Raw genomic sequence first — 23,096 nt, 5'->3', positions numbered from 1 at the left:
AAGAGCTCAGGAACTGGAGAGAAGGAGGGAACATCAACCCAAAAAACCAGACAGAGGTTGAACAACAAGGAGGAGGCCATTTTTGTGTCAGGGGGGGAGGGGGGGGGGGGCCGACAAAAAAAGAATAAAAATTGTTTCTTCTGTGGCGCCGTGTATTTCACTTCGTCTTACTTGCTCTTTCTCCATCTCTCCCTTCTTTTTAAGTAAACCAAATGAGAAATGGTCTTGACTCACGATAAAACAATGGAAATAAAAATGTACATTCTCTTTTTTCCCCCACCCCCATGTCATCTGATGTACAATAATGTCGTTAATATGTACAAAGTGTGGATGCGTGCGTGTGTGTATGTCGACAGAACGGCCGCGAGAATCACTGGGTTTCACGAACTGGTCGTGTGGCGCAAGCGCAACACGTACAATCGCCTTTTTTTCTTTCCTCTTCTCCGCGCGCAAAACAAACGACGTGCGTTACGAAAAAAAAAAAAAACAAGAACCCGTCTGCCATGCTAGGGATCTTGGGGAAAGGGTCTCCTCCCTCACGTCCAATTGTGCGGGGGACGTGCGACAATAAAGTGGGTGCGTGCGCACCCACATACACGAGCAAAAGGTTTCTCTGAGCTTATGTACAGGTTCTCTTCATCCTTTAGGTATCGTCGCCTATTATTTGCTTTACGCACTCTCTTCAATAAACTCTGCAACAAACCCATCCACAAACTCAACAACTTCATCGTCTTTTTTTTTTTTTTTAAACTTCCAGAAGCACTTTTTCGGCGGCACTTTTCATGCTTCACTTCTTCGCTGTTCCGTCGTCTCGAGAAGAAAAACCACGGATTGTATCCAGCAATCGGGGACGGCATGTAACGGTGTTTTTTTTTCAGCTTCAGATGACGAAAAACGTTCCCGTTGTTCGACGAGCCTCGGTCGATCGAAATGACGCTCTTTTGGTTGTTTTTCTAATCTCCAGTTTTCTTTCCTCTTTGATGACAGATGTTTCACTACCTATTCGGACATTTGGGGAACTCGAATGGCCGTGAACTGTTGGCGTCGCCATGCGATCGAGGCACGCCGAACGCAAGGAGCGGGCATCACAGAAGACAAAACGAAAGAAGAAGCAAACGGGCACCACACTTGATCACGGGGACATCATTTTTCTATGAGACTATGTCTGCGCTCCGCAACCGTCTCCCTTGACGCGCAAAAAGCGCAACCGCCGCGACACTTCCGCGTTGCTTTGTGATCCGCATCCTGTTTTCCTCGTCCCGTTCACACCCATCGCGTCGCCCCAGGCACTCTTGTGACAGTTGTCCATTTCCCCCGCCAGCCACAGCTTCCGGCACGAGCCCGACGTCTCGACCAATCGGAAACCGACCCCCCCCCCCCCCTCACAATTCACACTCCTGGTAAGTTTCGTCGGTTTCTCAGGTGCAAACGGAAATTTTGATGAGGTAGAAACGCGGACCCTTCCCGTCCAATTGAGGAGTTTACTCGATTCCCGGGACTCGCAACGGCTCTGCGGAAGTTGTGCTCCGCGACGGCGCTCTCGCGCGACACGGAAGCCGTGGCTGCCCAGCAGACCCCGCAAACCACGACCGTCAACCCCCAAAAAAAGCACCGCCAACGCGTCCGTGCCCGCGCAACGCTTCGTCCCCTCCAAACTCGGGTACATACGGCTGTTTACATCTGCGTATAACTTGTAAGATATCTTTTAATATAGCATCTCTTTCTCTCTCCTTCATCTCCGTAATAGCTCTATAATATCTATAATATGAACGTACGCGAAGCACACGTCGTTCCACGCCGGGCCACGTGTCACTCCTGTCCCCAGACACAAGCAGGGTACTCTGTCCCAGACACGGCACAGGTACATTCCGTCCGGCGCCTTGATCCCGACGGATCTGGCGTGGGGGGTGATCGCCGGATTCAATCCGGACTAAATAAATAGAGACGCGCGCACTGGGTCGTCGGCGCCATGCGGCGTTTCTTCTTCCACGGCAACGCCGGCGGCGTGGGCGGCAGTTGTGCGCGTCGTCTCTCGCAAGTCCTTCCGTCCTCATCACAGACACAACGAAGAGGGTCCCGGGGGTTGCCGGGAACCGCGCCGGGAACCGTGTCACGCCCCCGAACAGTCGATCTCGACGATGTCTTTGGGTACATCGACAAACTGGTAGACCAAGCGCTGTCCGTCCACCTTGGCGAGGATGCCGCGCTGGTAGTAGTACCTGCAGGAAACCAAAGGGCACGGTCGGGTCACGAGGAACACAGAACGACGCAGGAAGACGTAGGCGGAAACAAGTGGAAGGAATGCACAGACACGGGTCGGTTCAACTGTCGAAAAAGCCTCTTCCCCCGATCCCGCCCACTCTAGTCAATGTCGCATCAAGAAATGAAGCGAGGTTTGCGCATAGTCTGCATGTTGCATGAAGTAGTTCGTACGAGACACCGTTACGACACTTTTTTAAGTTGGGAATTGCGCGTTTTTATAAAGGTAACCTGTCTCAAATTCGCAAGCTGGTACTTTCATTAAAAATACGACCAAACATTGCGATACGACCCTTTCTCGAATCATTTATAAACAAAAAGGAGCCGAATTGTGATCTTCTTGTGTGTTCTTGAAGAAGTAAAAGGCTCTATAAAATTCTAAATTCAAGTTATCTATGGCACTTAGGGTGCGCAGATTGAGTCATTGCCACGAAAAGACAAACACAAGATCCACTTGGGTGCCCCTTAGACTTCCCAGGCGAGAACCTGCAGAGCAGCCTGTGGGCTGGGGGCCTCACCTGAGGGCCCTTCCCATGGTCTCGTAGTTCATGTCGGGCTTGTTCTTATGCAGGCCCCAGAGGCGGGAGACAGCCTTGGAGTCGACCAGCTTGAAGACACCCTTCTCTCGGTGCGTCCACTTGATGTAGCGGGGGCAGTAGTCTCGATCCTGCAGAAGCTTGAGCAGGAACTCCCACAAATAGGTCGTCGAGCCCTCGCGGCTCTTGCGCTGCTGCTTGAGGGATGCCGAGCCGCCCAGGCCGGGCCCCCCAGGGGGGCCCTCGCCCAGCAGGGCCTTGGGCTTGCGACCTGCGAACAAGACGCCTTTTGAGTCTGGGGCACAGGTAGGCTTTAAGACAAGCACCCTTTGAGTCCAGGTCGAAAGAAAACAAAATGGATGCGTCTTGAATCCGCGGCACAGGGAAACAAACCGGATTCCTCTTAAATCTAGAGAATGGGAAACAAGAAGTCCAGGGCACGGAAAACAAATTGGACAATTTCGAGTCAAGGGTATAAGAAACCAAATGGATGCCTTCTGAGTACGAGCCGTGGAAAACATAACATATGACAGAGTTCGGGACATAGGAAGACTACTTCGAATCAAGGGCGCGAAAAGTGGGACGAATGCCCTTTGAGTTTGGGGCATGGGGAACAAAATGTTTTTTGTGTGCCAGGCAACAACGAAAAAGTATGACCGCAACTGCGTTACAACTGCTAACAACGTGTTGCACAAACCTGGGTAGCCATAGCAACCATCCTGTCGTGAGCAGTGTTAGGCAGTAGTAACGCAATCAGTCTAAAAAGCTAATTTACACGCTTGGTTTTGGTTGCAAACGAGTGCCCAACAACCAATTTCAAGCCTCTCCAGCGGTAAGCAGATGCAAGTGCGTGAACCAGCATCTGCCCAAACGCCAGTGCCCGAACCGGCACCTACAGCCTCGCCAGAGAGCACCAACGTGGAACGATGCCCCGTGCCTCGCTCCGACAATCTTCCCAGCTCACCACCACTCACCACATTATGCCAAAGCCATGGTGCCTGGAACCAGTCTGCAACTGGCATGTCTAGTGTCCCATCTCTCCCATATGTCAAAAGTGGTCCCGAAGTGGCAACAAATGACGTCATAAAAGCCAGCGCGTCGCATCGTCGGATGTTGAGACCCTAGCAGTCGGAGCTGGGAGTCAAGGTAAGGGGTACGAGAGAACACGAGCGTCGCTGTTGTCGCGGAGCACGGACTTCTGGCTACCGAAGCTTCCACGGCCCGTCGGACAGCGACACGTGGCGAAACAGGCGTCTGCCACGTCCGCCATCGCCAACGGGACGCCGCTGGAATCGCGGCCGGCAACCTGACACTTCAACGGCGGCGTCGGGTGGGAAATTGAGGGACTACCTCTTAGAGTGTGGTGCACACACTCTACACACACACGAGTCGGAGAGGCGTTCCAGGCGCCCCAGCCGAAACGGCGCCCGCTTGAGCCAACGCACCTTTCTTCTTGATGGGAGGCTGAAAGGAGAGGTCCTCGACGAAGTAGCCCATGTCCTCCCCGTTTGCGTGCGCTGCCGCCGTGATCACCGACGTGGGGATGCCAGACGGGTGGAGCAGAGCGGCCCCTGCCACGCCGCCGCTCGGGTGGCGCTGCGTCAGGGCCAGGGGCAGCCCCGCCGGGGAGTGGCCGGACACCGGCACGGGGTAGGCCAGGTGCCCCACGGGGCTCTTGAGGGCGGGGGGCTCCAGGTAGGCTGCCCCGTGGGGCAGCAGTGGCCCTGTGCCCAGCGGCCCCGCCGGCCGGTAGTGCGCTTGCGGGGGGTACAGGTGCTGCAGCTCCGCATCTGGGGAAGGACAGGCAAAAAAGTTAAAACGGGTTTCGATTCCATTCGTTTCAGTAAGGAGATCTAGTAGGTTATTCCCATAGCGATAGACAATAACGATACGAGGCTCCATGTTAGTGGGAAGGCAACCGGACGAACCCTTAGCCAGTTAGGGACTATCTCGAGAAATGTGTCGCAGCCTTTTCCAAATCCTTTGTTACGTGGGACAAGTCAAATGTGTTTCTTTTTCTTCTTTTTACGTGGAATGTTAGGATATTCTTACACACACTGGTATGTTTCTCCTTTTTTTCACCATGGCACACTCAGATTTCATTAAAATTGGTCACAAAAAGTGCAATGCAAGTGTTATGCAAAACTGTAACGCAAAGTGTAGCATGCTATATTTCGTGGGAAATATTTCCTTGGTAAATGTAACAGCAAAACCTGAATTGGTGTAAAGTTATAGACCAATTCAAATTGTGTGCTAAGTTTGGTAGGAAACATTTTTCCCGCTAAATTCAGTTGAAAAATCTGGACTGAATTTTGGTAAAATTTTTTAGGAAAGCCTGATTTGTTCTATAACTAGACACTGATGCAATTTCTCACTAAATTTAGCGGTATTTCCAAAATGATGATTTCATGAGAAGAAGCCATCGGAACGCCACTAAGTCGCCTTTGAAACTTTCCTGGGATGTTACTAATCTGATATCAATTCGAAGTTGTGAGCAGTGTCTGTCTCTTCATGAAGTATGGTTGAAGGTGTTTTTCATTGTTCAAATTCCAGACCAGAGGCCCTGCACTCGTCACAAACAAGGTTTCAGCCAAAGTTTACGGAGCACGGCGCAATTGGAGTCTTGTGACGATGACGCCGTGCTTTTGTCGCCGAAGTCCAACCGATGTGCTCTGCAAACTTTCTGCTCTAACTTCATGCTTGACTAGTCTAAAGCCCCAAATAAGATATGTAGTGAGGGTACATTCTTCCAGCCAGTTCGTCCAACATTTCACCGAGTTGACCCAGGTCACAAAATAATGTTCCCTCTGCACTCAGCTGCAGCACAGAGGAACGGTTGAATGTTGCTCTTCCCTTGAGGTTGTCTTCATTACAGAATAATGATAAGAGATTGTCTTCTATTGCTGTCTCCACCATAGAAGAGAGAACAGGTTGTTTTCACCATAGAAGAGAGAGGACAGGTTGTCCCCCTATGGTTGTCTCACCGTAGAAAAGTGAGAAGAGGTTGTCTTCACCATAGAAGATAACGCCTACAGCGCAAAAAGCTGGGGTTCAGCGGCGTCCACCACTTTGTAAAAACAAATTCCTCCAAAAATACTGTAAAAGAAAAAAAAAAGTACCGAGCAAGTTTTCAAGGTGGAAACGCAGAACACAAGGAAAAGGTTAAACATCTCTAGCGGGTTCTTCCCCGAACGCGAAGGAGCGTGGGATGAAACGGCGAAAACAAAACAGAATACCCAAAAATATCAGTGAACAACAACGATACCAAGAATAATAATGGCAATAAACAAGCTAAGGGACGGAGAGGGGAGCCGCCCGCTACGGCGGCAAAAGCCCTCTACTTGTGACGTCGCGCACTGCGCGCTTTTCAAGAGCGGGTGGGTGGCGTTTCAAGAGCCTTTGCCCCTAACCTGCCAGCGCGGTGGGAGCTACGCGCTCGCCGCGGACCAATCAGCCGCCTGCCTTTCATCACCCGACTCCGCTTTTTCTGCGCGTGAGCATGGGAGGGAGGGGCGTGATCACGTGGCGATTGAAGGACCGGTCCAACCAGCACGCTAGGTCCCCACAGCACTGTCGGCTTAGGAATGAACGGGGTAGGGGGGCGAGGGGAACCGGCGCCGTTGCCATAGTAACCCCGTTCCGAATCGAGCGGGCCAGGGTTCAAAGCCCCTGACCGGTTGCCAGGCGACGCAGGGCCCAACGAGACACAGCGAGGTACCCTTGCCGAGCGCCTTCCCTCTCCGAGAGGGCAAGACCTTGAAAAGCCGGAGGGGGCACGTGCCGCCGCGCCGAATTGCTGGAAGCGGTCCGCTGGAATTCCCGTAATGTCCGAGGAGAGGGAAGTTGCCATTTGGTCCAGTAAACCCCCCACGCTCCGTCCGGTCGCCCGCTGCCTGAGCGCGGGCACTGAGCGCAGTCAACCACAAAACGCTGCGCTGCTGCTTTTTTTTTTTTTTTTTTTTATGTATGTGCATGTATTGGTGAGACGAGTCTTCGTTTCGAATAAAATTTAAGAAAAACCCACAAGTTATGACTCGTGAGTCATCAGATGAGGTGTTCTTCGCGATTTTAAGGGCGCATGACAGGACATTTGCTTTCAAGCAGATGGGCTGGGCATCGACTGCACAGTTGTTAAGAAAAGATTATCGTCTCCTCTATTGTTTTGTGTCTCCGTGTCTCGGGGTTTAGGTTATGAGAGTAACGAGAACTGGCTAAACTTACGCGGAAAGCTCCAGCGCTACATTTTGAGGGAAAATAGCATACGTCGCCCTACGAACTGGGCTGTGGAAGGCGCTCGCTAAGCATGTGCGGTAGCTCTCTCCTTGCCGCGCATGCGTACAGAGCCCAGCGAATCGGTATTATTCTCATAGGAGGTAGCCGCTGGCGTGCGACAGTTGCTCGGTCCCCACTGCGACTCCATGGGTACGATGAAGGTGTTTCTCTACTAGGCTAAAAACCTATCTGCCCAAACCCCGCACACCACCACATGTACCCCTTCGAGTATGAGCAAATAAAAATGACTATTCTTACTATTATTATTAAAAATAATGTGTGTGCGTGAGTGGGGGGAGATGGTTGGCAGTCACTTGACGCTTGCGTTCCACTCCCTAAAAAAAGTGTACAGAAAAAGAAAAAAAAAAGCAAATCCTGCTTTTCACGATTTTGTCTCGTCGCGACTTCTCGTCCGCTTTCTTCGTTTGCCATTTGATTTCGTTACGTGGATCGGGTGGGAAGTATTTTGGCGGTGAAATAGGCAATTTTATTTATTTCGCGACACGGAGCAGACTCGTGCCATTACGGCGACGAAACAGCTGGAGTGTAGAGTTTCTGTCCGCGCTAAGAAATGAATCACCGTCAGTCACCTGGCTACGCTGTCATCCGGAAAAAAAAAAAAAAAAAAAAAAAAGAAAGGTATAGCAGATTGAAAGCCAGGCACGAGACATCATCAACAAGGTGATATATTCCCATATTGGGGCAATCAACGCTTGCCTTGATACTAATTGTTCGGTACGCAATGTAGGGCACAAACATCCGATTCCTCGAGCTGCCCGGTTGACACGATCACTTTATTTATTTATTTTGCATACCCACGTGACTTCAGACGTTCAAGAGAGCGGTTACAATAAATAAATAGAAAAAAAAAAAAAAGAACGGTAGTTTTTATCGCCGTTTTTCAATATAACGACGCGTCGCTTACAGCGAACCCAAAGTGTTGAATGTAAAAAAAGGCAATAGGGTGTCATTTACAGCGTCTCGTTTACTGTATATAACAGTGTATACAGTACGCCGTTCACCAACGTAATTAAAGCGACGCATCCCCTTGTTGGCCGCGATGCGACGCAGCAGCAGACGACAGTAGCAGACGCCGCCGCGCAATATCGCGAGCAGACGACGACCAGCGTAGCAGACGGCCGCGGCGGAGAGCAGTTGGGGCGGCGTCCGAGGGGCGGCGCTGGCTGTCCCGCGAGCGGACCCCAGCCGTAACCTTGAAAGGTGTGTTGACTCCGGCAGTGCAGGTGTAGAGGGGGAAGAGCGCCACTGACGTCAGCCGCCGTTCACCGGAAGAGCTCGACACAATGGCAGACGCCCGTCGTCTGCTGCCGCTGTTTCTGCCTGCTTTGCTCGCTGCTGCTGCTACCGCTCGCTCCATCTCCTCGCGCTCGCCCACGGCGCGCGCTTCTTCTGCTTCGTTTGTGTGTCCACTTGCTTTGCTTTATTTCCGTTCTGGCCGTTTATTATTTTCAGATGGGCCGCAGAGCATCGTGTTTCCAGGAGTACACTCGACCAAACGACGCCGCTGTTTTGGTTTCGCGGAGCGATGCAGGGATCGGGTGGACGACTCGGTGGGAGAAATAGACACAAACAACGAAAACAAGCGTTGTTTACGCTTTGAGCCTCTGCAATCTCTTCCACAAACTGGCTTTATACCGCAGTGATTTCGTCGTCTGTTCGACGCCGCAACATTTGTTAATGTTTAGATTGTTTTTTTTTTTTTTTTGTATTCAAGGATCTGTCATTAAAGCTGCTATAGCGGTGGAAAGTGCTCAATTTGGGGTAATAACCTAAGAGTTAGATTTCGATGTCCCCCAGTACACTTTCTAAGTAAAATACGACCAAGCACCGAAGTCGTGTTCGCGCTAACAGTGTCCAACATAGTTCACGTATACAATATCCGCGTCCCTGCCCCGTTTCCATCTGGATGAGCAAATGTACCCGTGCGTGTTCGTGTAATTACTACTACATGCACGTTGAAGGCCTCCATCCAGACTAGCACCAGGCGTATCCAGGCGTACTGCGCGGGCTGAAGGTCTCATCTACGACCCCAACCATTTGACGGCTGATTTTCAAGTCTGTACAGCCCATTCTTCCCGCTTTGTACCGGTGTCCATGATCAACTACAGTCACAATCCTGTTACCCGAAATAAACTTCCCCGGAAGCTTTGGTACCGTTTCTTACTGGAATGCTGGAGTGGCTTCGTGTTCTACAGCCGGATTTCGGACCAAACTGCGCGCCAATCAAACTCCGTGTTTTGTTGTTGTTGTATTTTTTCCTCCGAATGTACGGATTTTCTTCCGCGAACACCTCCGGGCGATCGGCAGCTAGCTGGCTGAGTTCAGCGCTATCTTTCGCATCCGCGCAAGGAACGGAGGCGGCCCTAACAAGTTGGCGCGCGTGAGGCCTAACTAAACCGTTTCGTCGCCCCAAGCTCGCGTCCACTTGTTTTTAGCCGCTCCGTCACCTCGCTGGAGTTCCGAGAAAATGCCCGCCACACTTGCCCGCAGGGGCTCGGCTATATCGAACGAGGTCACGACCACGGCGTCAAAAACAAAAAAAAAAAAAAAAAAAAACTACAACACGGTTTCATTTCCTCATCGCCGGCAACCGTTGCCGTACTAAAGAAGGAAAAAAGAAAAGCCCGCTTATCCCACTTTGACAAAACAGGTCTCCTCTAGTAATATCGGGGTCATGAACTACTGTTTCGAAGAGCTTTCCACGCGCCGTGACCCCCTCTTATCCAACCCGCAAACCGCATCTGCTTCCCTCTTCATTATCGTGTTTCGATGCTTGTATCACCCGACAGGAAAACGCCGAAACTGGCTTCCTCGTAGACGTAACGCCGGGTCTGGGGCAGACAGCGCCTCTTTCTTTTCTTGGATGTTCCTCGTTTAACCTGCCTGCGGGGGCCGCCTGAGAATAATCGAAGCCCCCGCGAACAGCCTCACACAGCTCCGCGCCATCACGGTCCATCCCAGCGATCGGGACCGAAGCCGAGCGCTCTCCGACGCGTTCATTGGACACGAGGACCAGCCGAACACTGACGCAGCACTCGTATACAATCAGTCTTCGCTCGATCTCACTGCGATGACGTCACGATGCTAGTTGCTTGCGCGTGACACAGCTCCCACCTTCGCAATTGGCCCACAAGGGCAATAGCTTTTTTTTTTTTTTTTGTCGCTTGCTAACGCAGGTTTACAGCGCGCTTACAAGTGAGAGTGCGTTCAATTGAGTCTTAATTCTACTTTAATCATCGACAATCGTCCCGACGGTATCCCAATTCCTCAGAAATGTGTTCTTGATTCATGATTTTGATTTCACGATCTAGCCGCCAAGTTAGGCGAGATCTCGCTGCACGTTCTAAACAGGGACTCCCCGGTTCCGCGGATGCACTCATTGGGCGCCAGATGGCGCTGGCGTATTTCCGAGTTCCGAACTCTACTCGAAATAGCCCGATCTAGGGCACCCTAGCCCGATCGAAGGGAACAGTCACAATATCATCGTCGATGCGGGGGGCGGCAGACGGTGACTCATCAGAAAATGACGACACTCGAGCAATTCCGTCATCCGGAAGCTCGTTCCAACAACAGGGGCGCGGAGAGAGAGTTGCGTGCGGATAAGGCCAGGCTATCCGGGGGCGAGAGCCAAGCGCGCCCACTATGGAAGCGACAAACGTGCGGCGCGTCCTCTAATCTCGGGTATGTCAACGCGGCCGGGCAAGCGCCGCAAACAAACACGCGTCGCGGCCACTTCCGCGAACGCTTCCCCTCGTCTCCACAAAGTCTCGGCGACGGTCACGACACTCGGACGTGCGCGCAATGGCGCAGGGCCAAGTGTGCTTCCGTAGCTCGGCTCGGTACAGGCGCAGCCAAAGGCCGCACACAACCAGCGAAAGTCATGCACTTCAGCCGATTTTAGCGGACGCACAAAATGACAAATACCGAGACCACGGTGGAAGAGGAGGAGGTGTCCGAACGGAGGGCCTTCTCACCATGGAACGAGCGTGTCGAAGGTTCGCTCGCATTTCGGGCAAACGCCGCGAGAGGTCCGTATTCGCGCCCACACGTTTTCAAGGCCGCGCGTCCGCGCCTGCGCGGGAGCCCTAAACCGACAGCGCCCCTGTCGGGAAATGCGGCAAGTCCAACTAAAATTTCGGCCCCCTTCCTGGCCTTGTTCGGACGTGACTGTGCACTTCTGGCGCTCGGCTCCATAGGCTAGTAGTGGCGTTGGCGGTGCCGTCACAATTTTATTTATCTCGTCCAACTTTATGGTTACTGTCAAAAGGCGCGCAAAAGACACAGTTACTACTCTACCCGTACAAGGTGTTTTTTTTTTCTCCTCTCGAATCACGAACAGACCCGACGGAATCGAAAAACAAACAAAAAAGAAAGTAATTCTCGACGTTGTTGCCTCCTAATAACCGTCACTTTCATTTTTCCTTCCACCTAATCTTCGAACGCGCGGCGAAAGTTCGTTGTATCCGTGCCTTCGTAAGTAAACACAAAGGCGCTTCCTCTCCACCGCAGCCAGCCGACGTCAGGAATGCGCATCATAGGAGGCCGCCTCCTTCCCTAAAGTGGTCTCCTCGGAGATGAAAATACACCAAAAACAAGGAGAGGAGGACGGATGTGCTTTCCGGTCGCCCTTTGGCCCGGCCGTTTTTGTTTTCAACCGAGCCAGTGGTGGTTCCCGTTCGCCTCGCACTGGTTTCCGGTCCGTCCTCGTCGGTTCCACCTCGAAAAGCGAGCCCTAGCTTCGGGAACACGCCGAATCGCAATTTACGAACAAGTCCGTGTTTGCAGTCGGCGCTGCGCGCCCGCAGACACCAGATTCGCGTTGCGCTTGCGCCATGCCGACAGCAGCGCCATCTAGCGGCGTGACGTGACAACCGCGCGAGTGACCGACGCAGAAAACCTCCACACCACTTCCTTTCCCGGGACATGAGGACACTAACTAGGCGCAGCCTATTTCTAGAGTGTGCTTCATTCATCTAATGTAAGAACCATAACCCGCTGAAAATTATCAATGCACCAAAGATATTTTTTTTTTTCGGTTTAAAGAGGAGTGCGGACTCCGGGCGCAGGGCGTACGCGCTAAAGAGATTTAGAAATAAACCGGAGAAAGCGACGGTTACGTAAGGGGGAACGCCAGAATGAGTTGCCCTCCTTCCAGAAATAAAGTAAAAAGAAGGACAAATAAATTCAGTCACACAGCGGGACAGGGAGGAAGGCCTGGAAGAGCTGGGAGTCCCCCCCAGATATCACCGGTACCCCCCCCATCATTCTTTTTTTCTTCCAACTGTCATAGCAACGAGCAGCGCGCTTAGCGTAGAGGAAGTTGCAGGAGTTGCGCCCGATCGAAGCCCCAAGATGAAACCAAAAGAGACAGTGCTAAGATAGAGAGAAGGAAAAAAAAAAAAAAAAGGAAATGGGAGGAAATAAAGATAGCCAACCATGACCCTCCGCGGAGAAAACCGAGATCTCCTTTACCTCCGTTTCTTTCTAATTCGCCTTTTTACTTTTCTGTTCACTTCTCGAACGGCAAGAACGGAGGAGGAGGGAGGGGGAGCATTTCCTTTCCCTTCCGTCGCGCCCTTTCCTCCTTTCTCGATTCCTCCCCTCGACAACTTCTGCTACTGTCGTGGCTCGCTACGCTTGTGCGCTCCGTCGTCTGCTTCGGGAAACGAGCGCCATTTTGCTTCTTTACTTCCTCGCTCGTCTCTTTCTATTTTTTCTTATGGCCCCCCTCCCCTTTTTCGTTCTATTCTCCTTTCCGAAGAAGGTGCCACTGACCCGCTAACCTTGGAAACTTCTCTGGCTCCCCTCCTCCCCTCTTCATTCCCAACTCCCGTGGTGAGCCTCGCCGAATCGCGGACGTCTCATGCTACGTCTGCTATTCACTTCCTCAACGCGGCGAGCGGTCGCCATCTTTGATCGAGTTGCGGCACTGGCGTCACATCCTGCAAAAACAACCGCGATTTTTTTTTTTTTTAGCTCTCGTTTATTTGCTGCGTCGACTTCTCGTTTCATTCGCACGACGAATGTCTCTCTACGGAATCTAAAAAAAAAAAAAAAAAGAGATCACGTCGCTTTTATACACGGCGAATAAATTAAGTGTTTCCTCGACGTTCATCGTCTTTTTTCCAATGAAGGTTAACTGTTCGTGCATACATCAGACAGAGGACGCGTTGTCGCTGCAGACATATATGACACAATTAGCTACGGGCAAGCCTCAAGAATTTCGAAGCATCGTTATTTCCTGCATATGTCCGCTGCGGACATGGTTGCTAAACAGTTTTTGTGTGACAGCGACGTCATACAAAGAGAAAACAGTTCGCAGACTGTCCTCTTTATGATGTTTTAGCAGCCTAACCAAAAAATAAATAAAATGCCCAGATGTTTTAAATAAGAGAAGTCACAATGCTATAGTCGGTGACAGCTCAAGAAGGTAGGGCGAGGAAAAGGAAGGTGGGAGAGGAGGAAGCACACAACGCTGGCGAGGGAAGGAGGTAACCCCTCGCCAGCGTGGCGTCCGCTTCCTCCTCTCCCACCTTCCGTTCCCTCGCCCTACCTTCTTAATCTGCAACATGCTATAGCGGTTTGCTGCGACTACCTGTGCTGGATTAAGCAACCACGACGCCGCCACCCAAACAAGCAAAAACATAAACGACGATAAAAATGTCTCTCGTTACGCAAGATTCGCTTCCAACTGTGTTCAGGTACGATGTTGAAGGTGGGGCGAGAAATCGAAACAGCGGGGCCTCCTTGTACGCAGTCAACTTGAGTAATCAACGCCCAAAGCAAAGCAAAACTAAACTAAACGAGAAAGAAACAAAAAAATTACGACACTTATTCTTTTGTAGACGGATGGACGTCATTGCACCGAGGGCGTAGTGGCGCAATTGCTCTTCCTGTTGCGTATTTATAGACGGCTTGAAACGCTTCCATTGTGTGTCGGTTCAAACGTTCCGAAGTTGCTACATACAGGAGCAAAAGTTGGTTTCGTGATCGACAGTAGCTTCTTCGTTCGACTTGCCTGCAGCTTCTCTGCACCGGCGAAGAACTGTGTAGGGCAGCGTACTTCCGCTATCTGTATCGAGATACGACCGGAAGCCAGATTCGTATCGGGGACCCACCAAGGATGACATCAGGTGCAGGCCTTCTCTTCTAGCTGGTGTGGCGTCGCCCCGTCGGTACAGGTGTGACTGTGGCGAGCGTGATGTTACGCGGAGAAAGGCTACTATATCCGGCGTCGCTGCCCGGCTCCTCTCGTGAGCGGCCGCGATGAGAGAGAGATGTTTACGACACGTCTGTCTTTCTCGGGCAGCACCACGTAGGCGAGACACCGTTTGGAAGGAGCGTAACTCAAACGCGAGAAAAGGCGAGCAGCGTCCATCCCGGAAGTATCCAATGGTCTGGAAGAGCCGACGCCGACAGCGAGAAAAAGACTGCACAGCACGCTACTTCCTGTCGGCCCGCGCTCCCAGGGGGCGTTGGGTTTCACTTTCGCTGCTCGTCGGTATTAACTGTTACGCGTATCTGCTCGCTCTTCCGCCTTGTTTTATTTAGTCACCTTTAACAACCGACGAAAGCCCTCCTTCAAAGGGTTCAGTTGACGTACACCCCGAGACAAGCGCGAACAACTTGGCACCGCCGGGTTTCTCAGAGTACTGAAGGACTGTCGTCGAAACTGCCCATGGTGTTGGAAAGAACTCAGTTGGGGAAATATCCTAAGTGGTAACTACTCAATATCCGACCTAAGTGAAATGCGAAACAGCGCAGAAGTCGTGTACGGGCTAACACTGTCGCGTAGCGCGCAACAACAAGCGCCGCCACTCCGAACTACTATAGTGACAGACAGAATAAGAACGGCAGGGATGAGAACGTCAGTTATGCCGCCTTCGACGCCAGCTGCCGACTCTCGACAGCGCTTAAGCGTGCTGGAGATCGGCCGTTCGAAACGCGTGCACTTGAGAGATCCCTCGCCGTTCTTATACTGTCTACAGCCCGTCGCTACCCTTCTGCTCCATCTAGGCCGGGAAAGTCGGAAGCGGTCAACTCGGGAGATAATCCGTTCGGTTGATCGTGACGTCACGCGGTGGAGGCCGGACTAGATCCGGATGTTGGCGATCCCTCGGAAGCGAGCAAAACTACAAACGTACCGGATAAAAGAAACATCTGGGAATACCGGGGTGCCGCACTGCCCCACAAACCTCGACGCCAGTGTGCCTGGCTGGAAACGTCCCAGGGGACATCATTGTCCCCGAACCACCACCACTACCCTTAGCGGAGACAACAATGCGGACCCCACGAGCACTTTCACTAGTTCCTGCCTCCTCCCCACCCTCCCAATTCCGCGCGCTTTTAAAGAGACGCTCCTCTAGCGGAGAAAAAAGAAAACAGCGCGAGCGGCGAGCGCGGAGGAGGGAGAGGGCAGCGGCGCGTCGAAAAAGGAAACGCGCCGCTCGAACGATCGGGGAGAGGGGGAGAGCCGCCGGTTCAACGACTCCGGACCCGCGCCAAGGTCAGGCCAAGTGCGCCAAGCCACGCCCGCTCGCCTTCACCTGCGCGCCGCTGCTCCATTGGCCCGCGGACCCGGTGACGTCACCCCCATCCCGCCAATGGAACGCGCGCGCGCGCCGCGGCGCCATGTTTGTGTCGCTTGGCCGCGCGGAGCGCCATTTCGGGGATCGGGTTATGTTATTTGAGGGTGTTGGACTCCATTTAAGAATACCGGGAGCCCTATTTAGCTGTATGGTTTATCCTGCAGGAGGCTGTCCTTTCTTTCTAGTTTCGTAATGATATGCTCCGGATGAGACGCGCAATATCTGAAAACAATCAAAAATCCCTTTAATCTTAAAAAGAAGAAGTGTTGTGATTGAAATTTCGCGTTTTTCGGATAAATCCGAATTGACGGAAAAGTTACCGGTGAGTGTTTTTCGAATTTGACACGGAGCCCTAGTCACAACCTGTACAGGACGCAATGGCATAGCTATATAGGAGCCTATGGCGTTGACATCTTCGTAATAAACCGCTTTTTCTCTTTTCCAGAATACGGAGAATTTCCCGGGCGCAAAGCTGACGCCGGGCGCAACCAGAGCGTCCCAAAAAGGCTGGCTATCGGAGACAAAGACAAGGACCGGACTTTGAAGCGCGGCGTCTTTCCATGGCAACCGTGTGTCTCTCCTCTTTTATCGAGACGGCGAGGAGGGGGTTCGCTTCGGCGGCAACCAGGAAAACACTAAACGAACCCAGCGCGTTCCCGTATCACGCGAGTCGACGCAGATGATCTTGCCTCGCGTAATATATACTCGGGGACAAGATGGCGGCCATCCTTGTAGTATCTTTCTTCCGCGTCTGGTAGCGCGAGCCTAGTAGCCTACAGGCGCCGCTGTCTGGACTAACGAGAAAAAAAAATATATATATATATAAACGGAGTAAAGAAAGAGAGTAAGTTGGAAGTTGACACCTTTCAGAGAGCAAACAAGCTTATTTGTTCTGTAAGTAGAGCCAACAAAAGTGCATCGTCGCAGCGCCCGTCGTCTTGGTGGGTTTGCCGTCATTTGGGTTCCGTGTTTTCGGTAAATACCGATAAATCCGGAAAAGTAACCCCCGATCCGATTTGATCAAAATCGACGAAAACGCCCGAATGGGAGCTTTCCTTTACTAAAAAAAACATCTAAACTTCGCAAAAGGAAAAAAAAAAAAAAAAATTACTTTAATTTTATTTTGTGTTTAGCGCGAACACAGGTACACCGACCTGTCCGCCAGGCAGCTACTTCGAAAACCAGACCCCTTCGTGTCGTTTCCTTCTTTTTATGTGTACCAGTAAGTTTTGCGAGCATTTCGGTCAAGAGCATGTTCTCTGCAGGTTAGGGAATCCCACGCCCGTGTCCCGTTTCTTCGACAGAAGGCTCGGTAAACACCGACTTCTTCTCCCGACAGCGAAAATCACCGAATCTGTTGGCCAAAAACAAAACCCGAAAACACACACACACGAATTCGAAGAAAGATGAACTTTGAGAACACGGAACCCTACTACCACCGGTTACGCCACTTACGCGGAAGTTACAGGGAAGTTTAGGATTGCGGTACATTCGCTGTGCGTGGTGGTGGCGCACGCAGACAGAGGGCGAGCGTCATGACGGTGCACTTTTGGGGCGGCTTTGTCGGCTCGTAGAGTTGGGCTGCGGTCGGTCTTGGGTAAAAAAGAGTACGTTACCGCCTAACAAGCCCTCGCTTCGCCCCCACGGACATCCGCCTGCGCGACGTTGCCACGCGAGGTGTCGTCAACGGCTCGCGCGGTTGCGAAGAATGAGCTCGTTAGCGTGGAGTCTTCCGCTTCGCGTTCGCCTAACACAGGCCTTTCGCGGCTCCGTTTCTGTCCGATTCTTAAAAGGCATTTTTCCTCGTTTGCCCGCCAAACGTGCAATCGTATACTCCGCCCAGGAAAGAAAGAAAAAGGAAATGTCCCCGGATGACAATGAAGTTCCGTTATATCACTTCCGACGAAACGGAAACCAGCGACGCAGCCAAGAGCCGAATCGTACGACGAATTCTGCCGCAGTTTCTCTTCGGAAAGGAAATTGTGTTCTACGAGAGCTTCTCAAGTGTGAAAAGAAGACGCAAATAAAGGAATTTAAAGAGAGAGAGAGAAAAAAGAAGAGCCAGGATAAAGGAAAGTCGACCTTGTAACCCCGAAGCACAAAAACCTACTCCCTAAAACCAGACAGCAAAAAAAAAAAAACGGAGAATAAAGAAAAGCCGTTTTCACTCTCTAGGCTCACGTAACAGTCGACGCAAGTCGAACACTGACACCCGATACCCCCCGCCCGCCCCAAACGTACGTAATACGAAAATAGAAACCGGAACTCAAAACCGAGGAATAAAAACGGGCAAAGCCCCAGTCAAAACTCCCCTCCTCAATGTCACGCTAAAAAGCAAACAAGAGAAGGAAAACTAATTCGCACGAAGAAGTCATGGCAAGTTGTTCCGGTAAAAAGTATGTCTAACAACCCCCCCCCCCCCCCTCCCTCTTCGCTTTTTAGGTAAATAGACCAGCACGTAACAGCGAATAGGAATACTAATAATAGGGAGAAAATAAAATAGTGCATAAGTAAAATACTAGCGAAACTGGATGTTCCGCTTCCTTTTCGCTTATGGGACCCAACCCCCCCCCCCTCCTTTCCCTTTAAATCACACAAAAAAAAAAAAAAAAAAGACCCGGGGGGGGGGGGGGGGGGGCGACAGGTCGAGTGACCTTGAAATCGGGCGGCGGGAAGAATAAGAGGGAGAGGAGGTAGCCCTTAGCAGACGAGGAAGCCGATGCGGTAAACTGACAGCGCCGAAGGAAAAAGTTCTCGCTTTTTTCGTTTTGTTTCTTTTGCTCGCGGCGGCGGCGGTGGTGGCGGCGGTCGGTGGCGCCCCAAGCGGTCGCCCGGCGAAGCAGTTTCGGCGTTCGCCTCCTCCCTTTTTTGGTAGGTTGGTCAGTAGGTTAGTCGGTCCCCTCCGAATCTCGGCCGGAAAATATGGCGATGGGCCTCGTAACGACGCTTTTCCGCCTTGCCTGGCCGTCCTCCCCGTCATCGCGTTCGGTGTTACGGGACCGAATGGGAACGTTACCGGTTACGACTGCTGCCGGCCCCGTCTTTCGCTGTCGTGTTTGAACAGTCCTGCGCGGATGTCCGCTTTTGCTTATTGCAAGGAACAAACTGCCACGAACGGATTCATGCTGGCTGTAGTTTCTTACAAAAGACTGCGACTTTGAGCCGCTGCTACGCATTTTCTCCCAGTCGTCTGCTCAGCGATAGACTCGGCGGCAGTTTCAGTAATCTAAAGCTTTCCGTTTCCCAGCTTGCCTAACGTTCTCCAGTTCGCCTTTCAGTCCGCTTAATATCTCCCAGGTAGTTCTCTTTTTTTTTTTTTTCAGTTCGTTTTTTTTTTGTTGTTGTTGTTGTTGTTGTTGCTGGCATAACTGTTTCCAGCTAGCCAAAGCTTTCCAATCAGCTGAACGTATTCCAATTAGCTTTCCACTGGGATTAGCGCCGTCCTGTAAGCTAAGGCTTTCAAGCAGCATTAACTTTCTCCAAGTGAGCTTAGAACGTTTTCGTGCTAAGCCTAACGCTTTCAGGCCGGCTTACCAGTTTCCAGCTAGCTCAACAATTTCCGGTTAACCAGCAAACGGTGAAACGAAATACACAGATTGTGAAAACGATCCAGCTAAACAGAGTACACGGATGCGACCTATGTTGCCTAAACATTTTTTTGTTTGTAAAAGTGGAGGGTTCGCCCAAGTTGGGAAGGTTCGTCTGGCTGTCGTCATTTTTGTTAGTTGAGGGGGTATCCTTTTGTCCTGTTCCGGTTGCTCCTTTTTGCGTGATGTGTCCTAGCAAAAGGCAAGTTGTGTGCTTGGTGGCTTTTCTGGCTCCGTGTATATAAGGAAGTGGGACTAAATAAATCTTTCAGCTGAGCCTTGAGACGTCTCTTCTTCCCTGTTTCTGTCTCTTCTACGTTTAACTTTCTATTCCACACTCGAGTCTCGGGTTAAGTTGCCACATTTACCATGTTGCAACTTAAACCGAGACTGGGCCATGAAATAGTATGAAATTCACTAACTCTTCTGTACTTTAGGTGTTTTTTTCAATTAATTTTACCCAATCATAGGCGGCAAATCTCGATCGAGATTTGCCGCCTATGATTGGTTCGATTCGTTACGATCGCATCCAAGTAAACGCAGACAACGAGGCCCACTGGGAACTGCAAAGCGGAAGTGCTGACGCGTCAGTACCGACGCGCGTCACCGTCCCAAATATCGGGGGTGGAACTTTTGGACGGGGAAACGTCGAGGCTCAGCGGATGATGGCGAGTCTCCGGGCTTCACGCCGCCGCGGCGTGTGACCCACTTGGGCCCGTACCAGGGTCACTCCGCAGCAAACAGAAAAGAAAGAAGACGCATCTCATCTGGAAGCGACGACGCGCTGGTTCGTTACATTTCGGAGGCATCGTAACCGATACTCCGTCACCGCCTTTGCGCATGCATCGTTATCGGGGGTATCGAAACGATCTACTCAACTCTTCACTGTTAAGGCCTGGTTCGCACACTTTTGCGTTTGACTGTGCTCTAGTGCGACGCTGGTGGCATCTATCGGCTAGCCCTGCCCGACCTCTGCGCAACTAGACTCAATGCTTTCTGCTGTTTGCGAAATCAAAATCTACACGCTATCTATGAAAAGTGATCGCCTATTACGGGGGGCGAGAGCACTATGCGTAAAAAAAAGATACATTTAGCAGAATATCTACGTGACAGAAAACGCAGGGCCGGGCTGAAAATAACGCCGCACTCATGCACAGAGGTCGCTTCCAGCCCGTTATTCGAGCTTTCTCCTCCTGCTGCCAGGTGCGTAGTTCCGTAATCCACTTTAAAGCAGCGACAACCAGTGTTCAGTTACAAACCAGAAATCTGTTCCCTCCACCGAGCCGCTTAAAAAGGATCCACATCGGCTAAAGCCCTTATTCTTTTTTCCTTTTTATTGTCTCGGTAACCAAGATTAAGCCTGAAGACACGGGCGCAATTTCGGTTACCGGCGCACTTTTAGCGCGCCACTAACCGGATTCCAGCGTGTTCCGCTGGCTGCCCCCGTTTCAGGCATGATTGCCCTCGTACCGGATGCGGAAGTCAACGAAAGCCGCCCTCAGAGTGCCGGTAGCGACAGCGCACCCGGGGAACAGAAACGGAAGTGGCGCTGACTCGGGGTTGTCAGACGAGGTTCTTTAAATCACGCAGCTCTCGGCTAAAATACGGTCACGAACGTCCGACGCCCGTAACGGCGTTTCCGTCGTCGACGCTGGGAGCGACCGCAGCGACACGCATCGGCCGACGAAGAAAATTAGCCTAGCGGAGAAGGTGGGAATCTAGAAATTGCCGCCCATAACATCACCCATATGTTTACGTTACTGGCAGGATGGAGACATCGAGATATAGATGGAGCTATTTTCTATGCAATTTGGCTCGAATTACGTAAAAATTAGGTTCAATGACCCTTTCGTTTTGATTTTTTTGCGAAGCAACCGAGTTTACAGTGCTTATCACACGAGCAAAAAAATGCCGAGTCACCGAACTGCGGACGGATAAGTGATATCTCAGGAGAAGCTGATTATTCGAATTGACTATAAAACGCAAGGGAAACCTACCACACGATGCAGTCGAAAGTGGGAGCCGATGGGAGAATCAAACCGTCAAAAGCGCACCAAAATGATGTTGTATCCTCACTGAACCAATCCTGTGCAAGAATAAGAAAGAAATGTGCGTTTCTGAAGCCGTTTGATTACACCCACCTCCTTTTAGCGTGAAACAAAGCATATTCAATATTCTAAGGATTCCAACGTAAAAATAAATCGCAAATAATTAAAATAATTACTGTATTATATATTGTGTGGGCCTTTCGTCATGACTCTTTATGTACAAATAGAATATCGTGGAGATTAGGCTACGTTCTCACGTTGATTGCAGCCAGTCCTGCACATATCGGAAAAATAAGGCTATTTATCGGCGGAATTCTGGTAGCCAAGTGCGACGAAAAGGCCACCGAAATAGAGAGCTTCTCCGGGCTAGTCGACACGCGCGAGCCAAGTGCCAAAAAACGCCAGAAAACGATGACCCCTGGAACAAATATAAGAACGGCGATGGAGGGGGTGAGTGTCTTAAAATGGCGTCTCACCCGTAACCTTCCTCGACGACCCACCTCGGCTCCCGCATTTTTCTTGTCGCCCGTTTGACACTCCCGCCGCCATTTTCGCTTACCGTCCTTCCTTTTTTTCTTTATATTTCCGTTATTGTTTGCCTGGATTCCGAAAGTGCCGTTAGCAGACGACGCAAACGAGCAACGGAAGCGGAGCCGGGCGAGGGAGCAGACGACCAAGAAACCGAAACGGAGTACCGACCGGCGGCGCGTTAGCAGACGACGAAAATGGGTCCAAAGTAGCAGACGAACGGCGGAATTTCGCGGCTGGAGTTTCAGGCGTCCTTATTTGGAAGTAGGTCACGTGCCCCGTTCGGAGCTCCTAGCCGCGTGACGACAAACAACAAACCATTAGGCGCTTTTCTTTTTTTTTTCATGCTTTCTCTGTGATGTTTTTGCACCAAATGAACAAGCTAGAGCTGGATAATGTCTAACAATAGCGACATACTTTTGTTTTTGTCGCTCGTTCAATTGTTTTGAGCGGAAATACTCCATGTGTTCTTTAGTAACAATCCTGCTAATCAAAAAAACAAAAATTACCCTTTTTTTTATGATGTGCAGCCTGTTCCGAACTGCGGGTTATTTATTTACGAGATCTTCAAAGTTCGAGTGTTACTCTAAATTTAGCGTAACAATCAGGGTTCCTGCTAAACTTAGAGGGACGTATGAGTACTAAACGTAGCGTGTTACACCTTTCCGTCACACTTTTCTCCCATAAGAGAAAGTTGTTGCAATGTCCCGCTTATCCAAACGCTCTCACTTCTCAACCCCACCAGGTTACGGATAAACTAAGTTTAGCGAGACGTCGCGCCATTGGATACCAATGGTGAACCGGTGGCTTCGAGCCCTTAGGAAAGAAAGCGCGCGCAAAGCTACACGAAACCGCATAAGAATGCTCGCAACTTACATGTGGGCGGCCTGTTGGTGTAGTGTTGCGGTGCATGGGGCGCCACTCCAGTCTGGCAGTAAGGGGGGATGTAGCCCAGTCCACTCGGGCTTGGAGATTCGGGGGTCAGGGGAGGTGGTACTGCGCACACACACACATGCACCAATCAGTCCACGAGCAAAGAGCAGCTCGTACACTACGCGACACTGGTAGGGCAAACAAGCAATACACTTTTTTTCTTCTTCTTCTTGGAATTAAAGAGGTGTCGTAAAAATTAGTATAGGGGTGAAAAATGCATCTTTGGGCCACTAAAGTAAGCGGTAAAATTTTATGTCCACCAAAAGCCTTTCGATAAGACATGCAAAAACGTGCCGATGCCGTTCGTACATGATAACAGTATCG

General features: G+C 51.1%; 1 protein-coding gene across 5 annotated transcripts in view; it reads right to left on the bottom strand.

Moving 5' to 3' along the window:
• Positions 1-748: 748 nt before the first annotated feature.
• LOC8041250 (ecdysone-induced protein 74EF) overlaps positions 749-23,096 on the bottom strand; it is a 354,809-nt gene continuing 332,461 nt past the window's right edge. For all 5 annotated transcript variants that reach the window (XM_042293160.1, XM_042293164.1, XM_042293162.1 and 2 more), the window contains exons 8-11: positions 22,716-22,835; positions 4,241-4,585; positions 2,778-3,066; positions 749-2,219 (exon numbers count right to left, since the gene is read on the bottom strand). In XM_042293160.1, the coding sequence (XP_042149094.1) occupies positions 2,111-2,219; positions 2,778-3,066; positions 4,241-4,585; positions 22,716-22,835 (863 nt within the window). In that variant the 3' untranslated portion in view covers positions 749-2,110. The remainder of the gene's footprint in view (positions 2,220-2,777; positions 3,067-4,240; positions 4,586-22,715; positions 22,836-23,096) is intronic.

Source organism: Ixodes scapularis, unplaced genomic scaffold (genome assembly GCF_016920785.2).
Source record: "Ixodes scapularis isolate PalLabHiFi unplaced genomic scaffold, ASM1692078v2 PGA_scaffold48__2_contigs__length_671460, whole genome shotgun sequence".
Taxonomy (NCBI): Eukaryota; Metazoa; Arthropoda; class Arachnida; order Ixodida; family Ixodidae; genus Ixodes; species Ixodes scapularis.
This window is presented reverse-complemented; position numbering and strand designations above follow the sequence as displayed.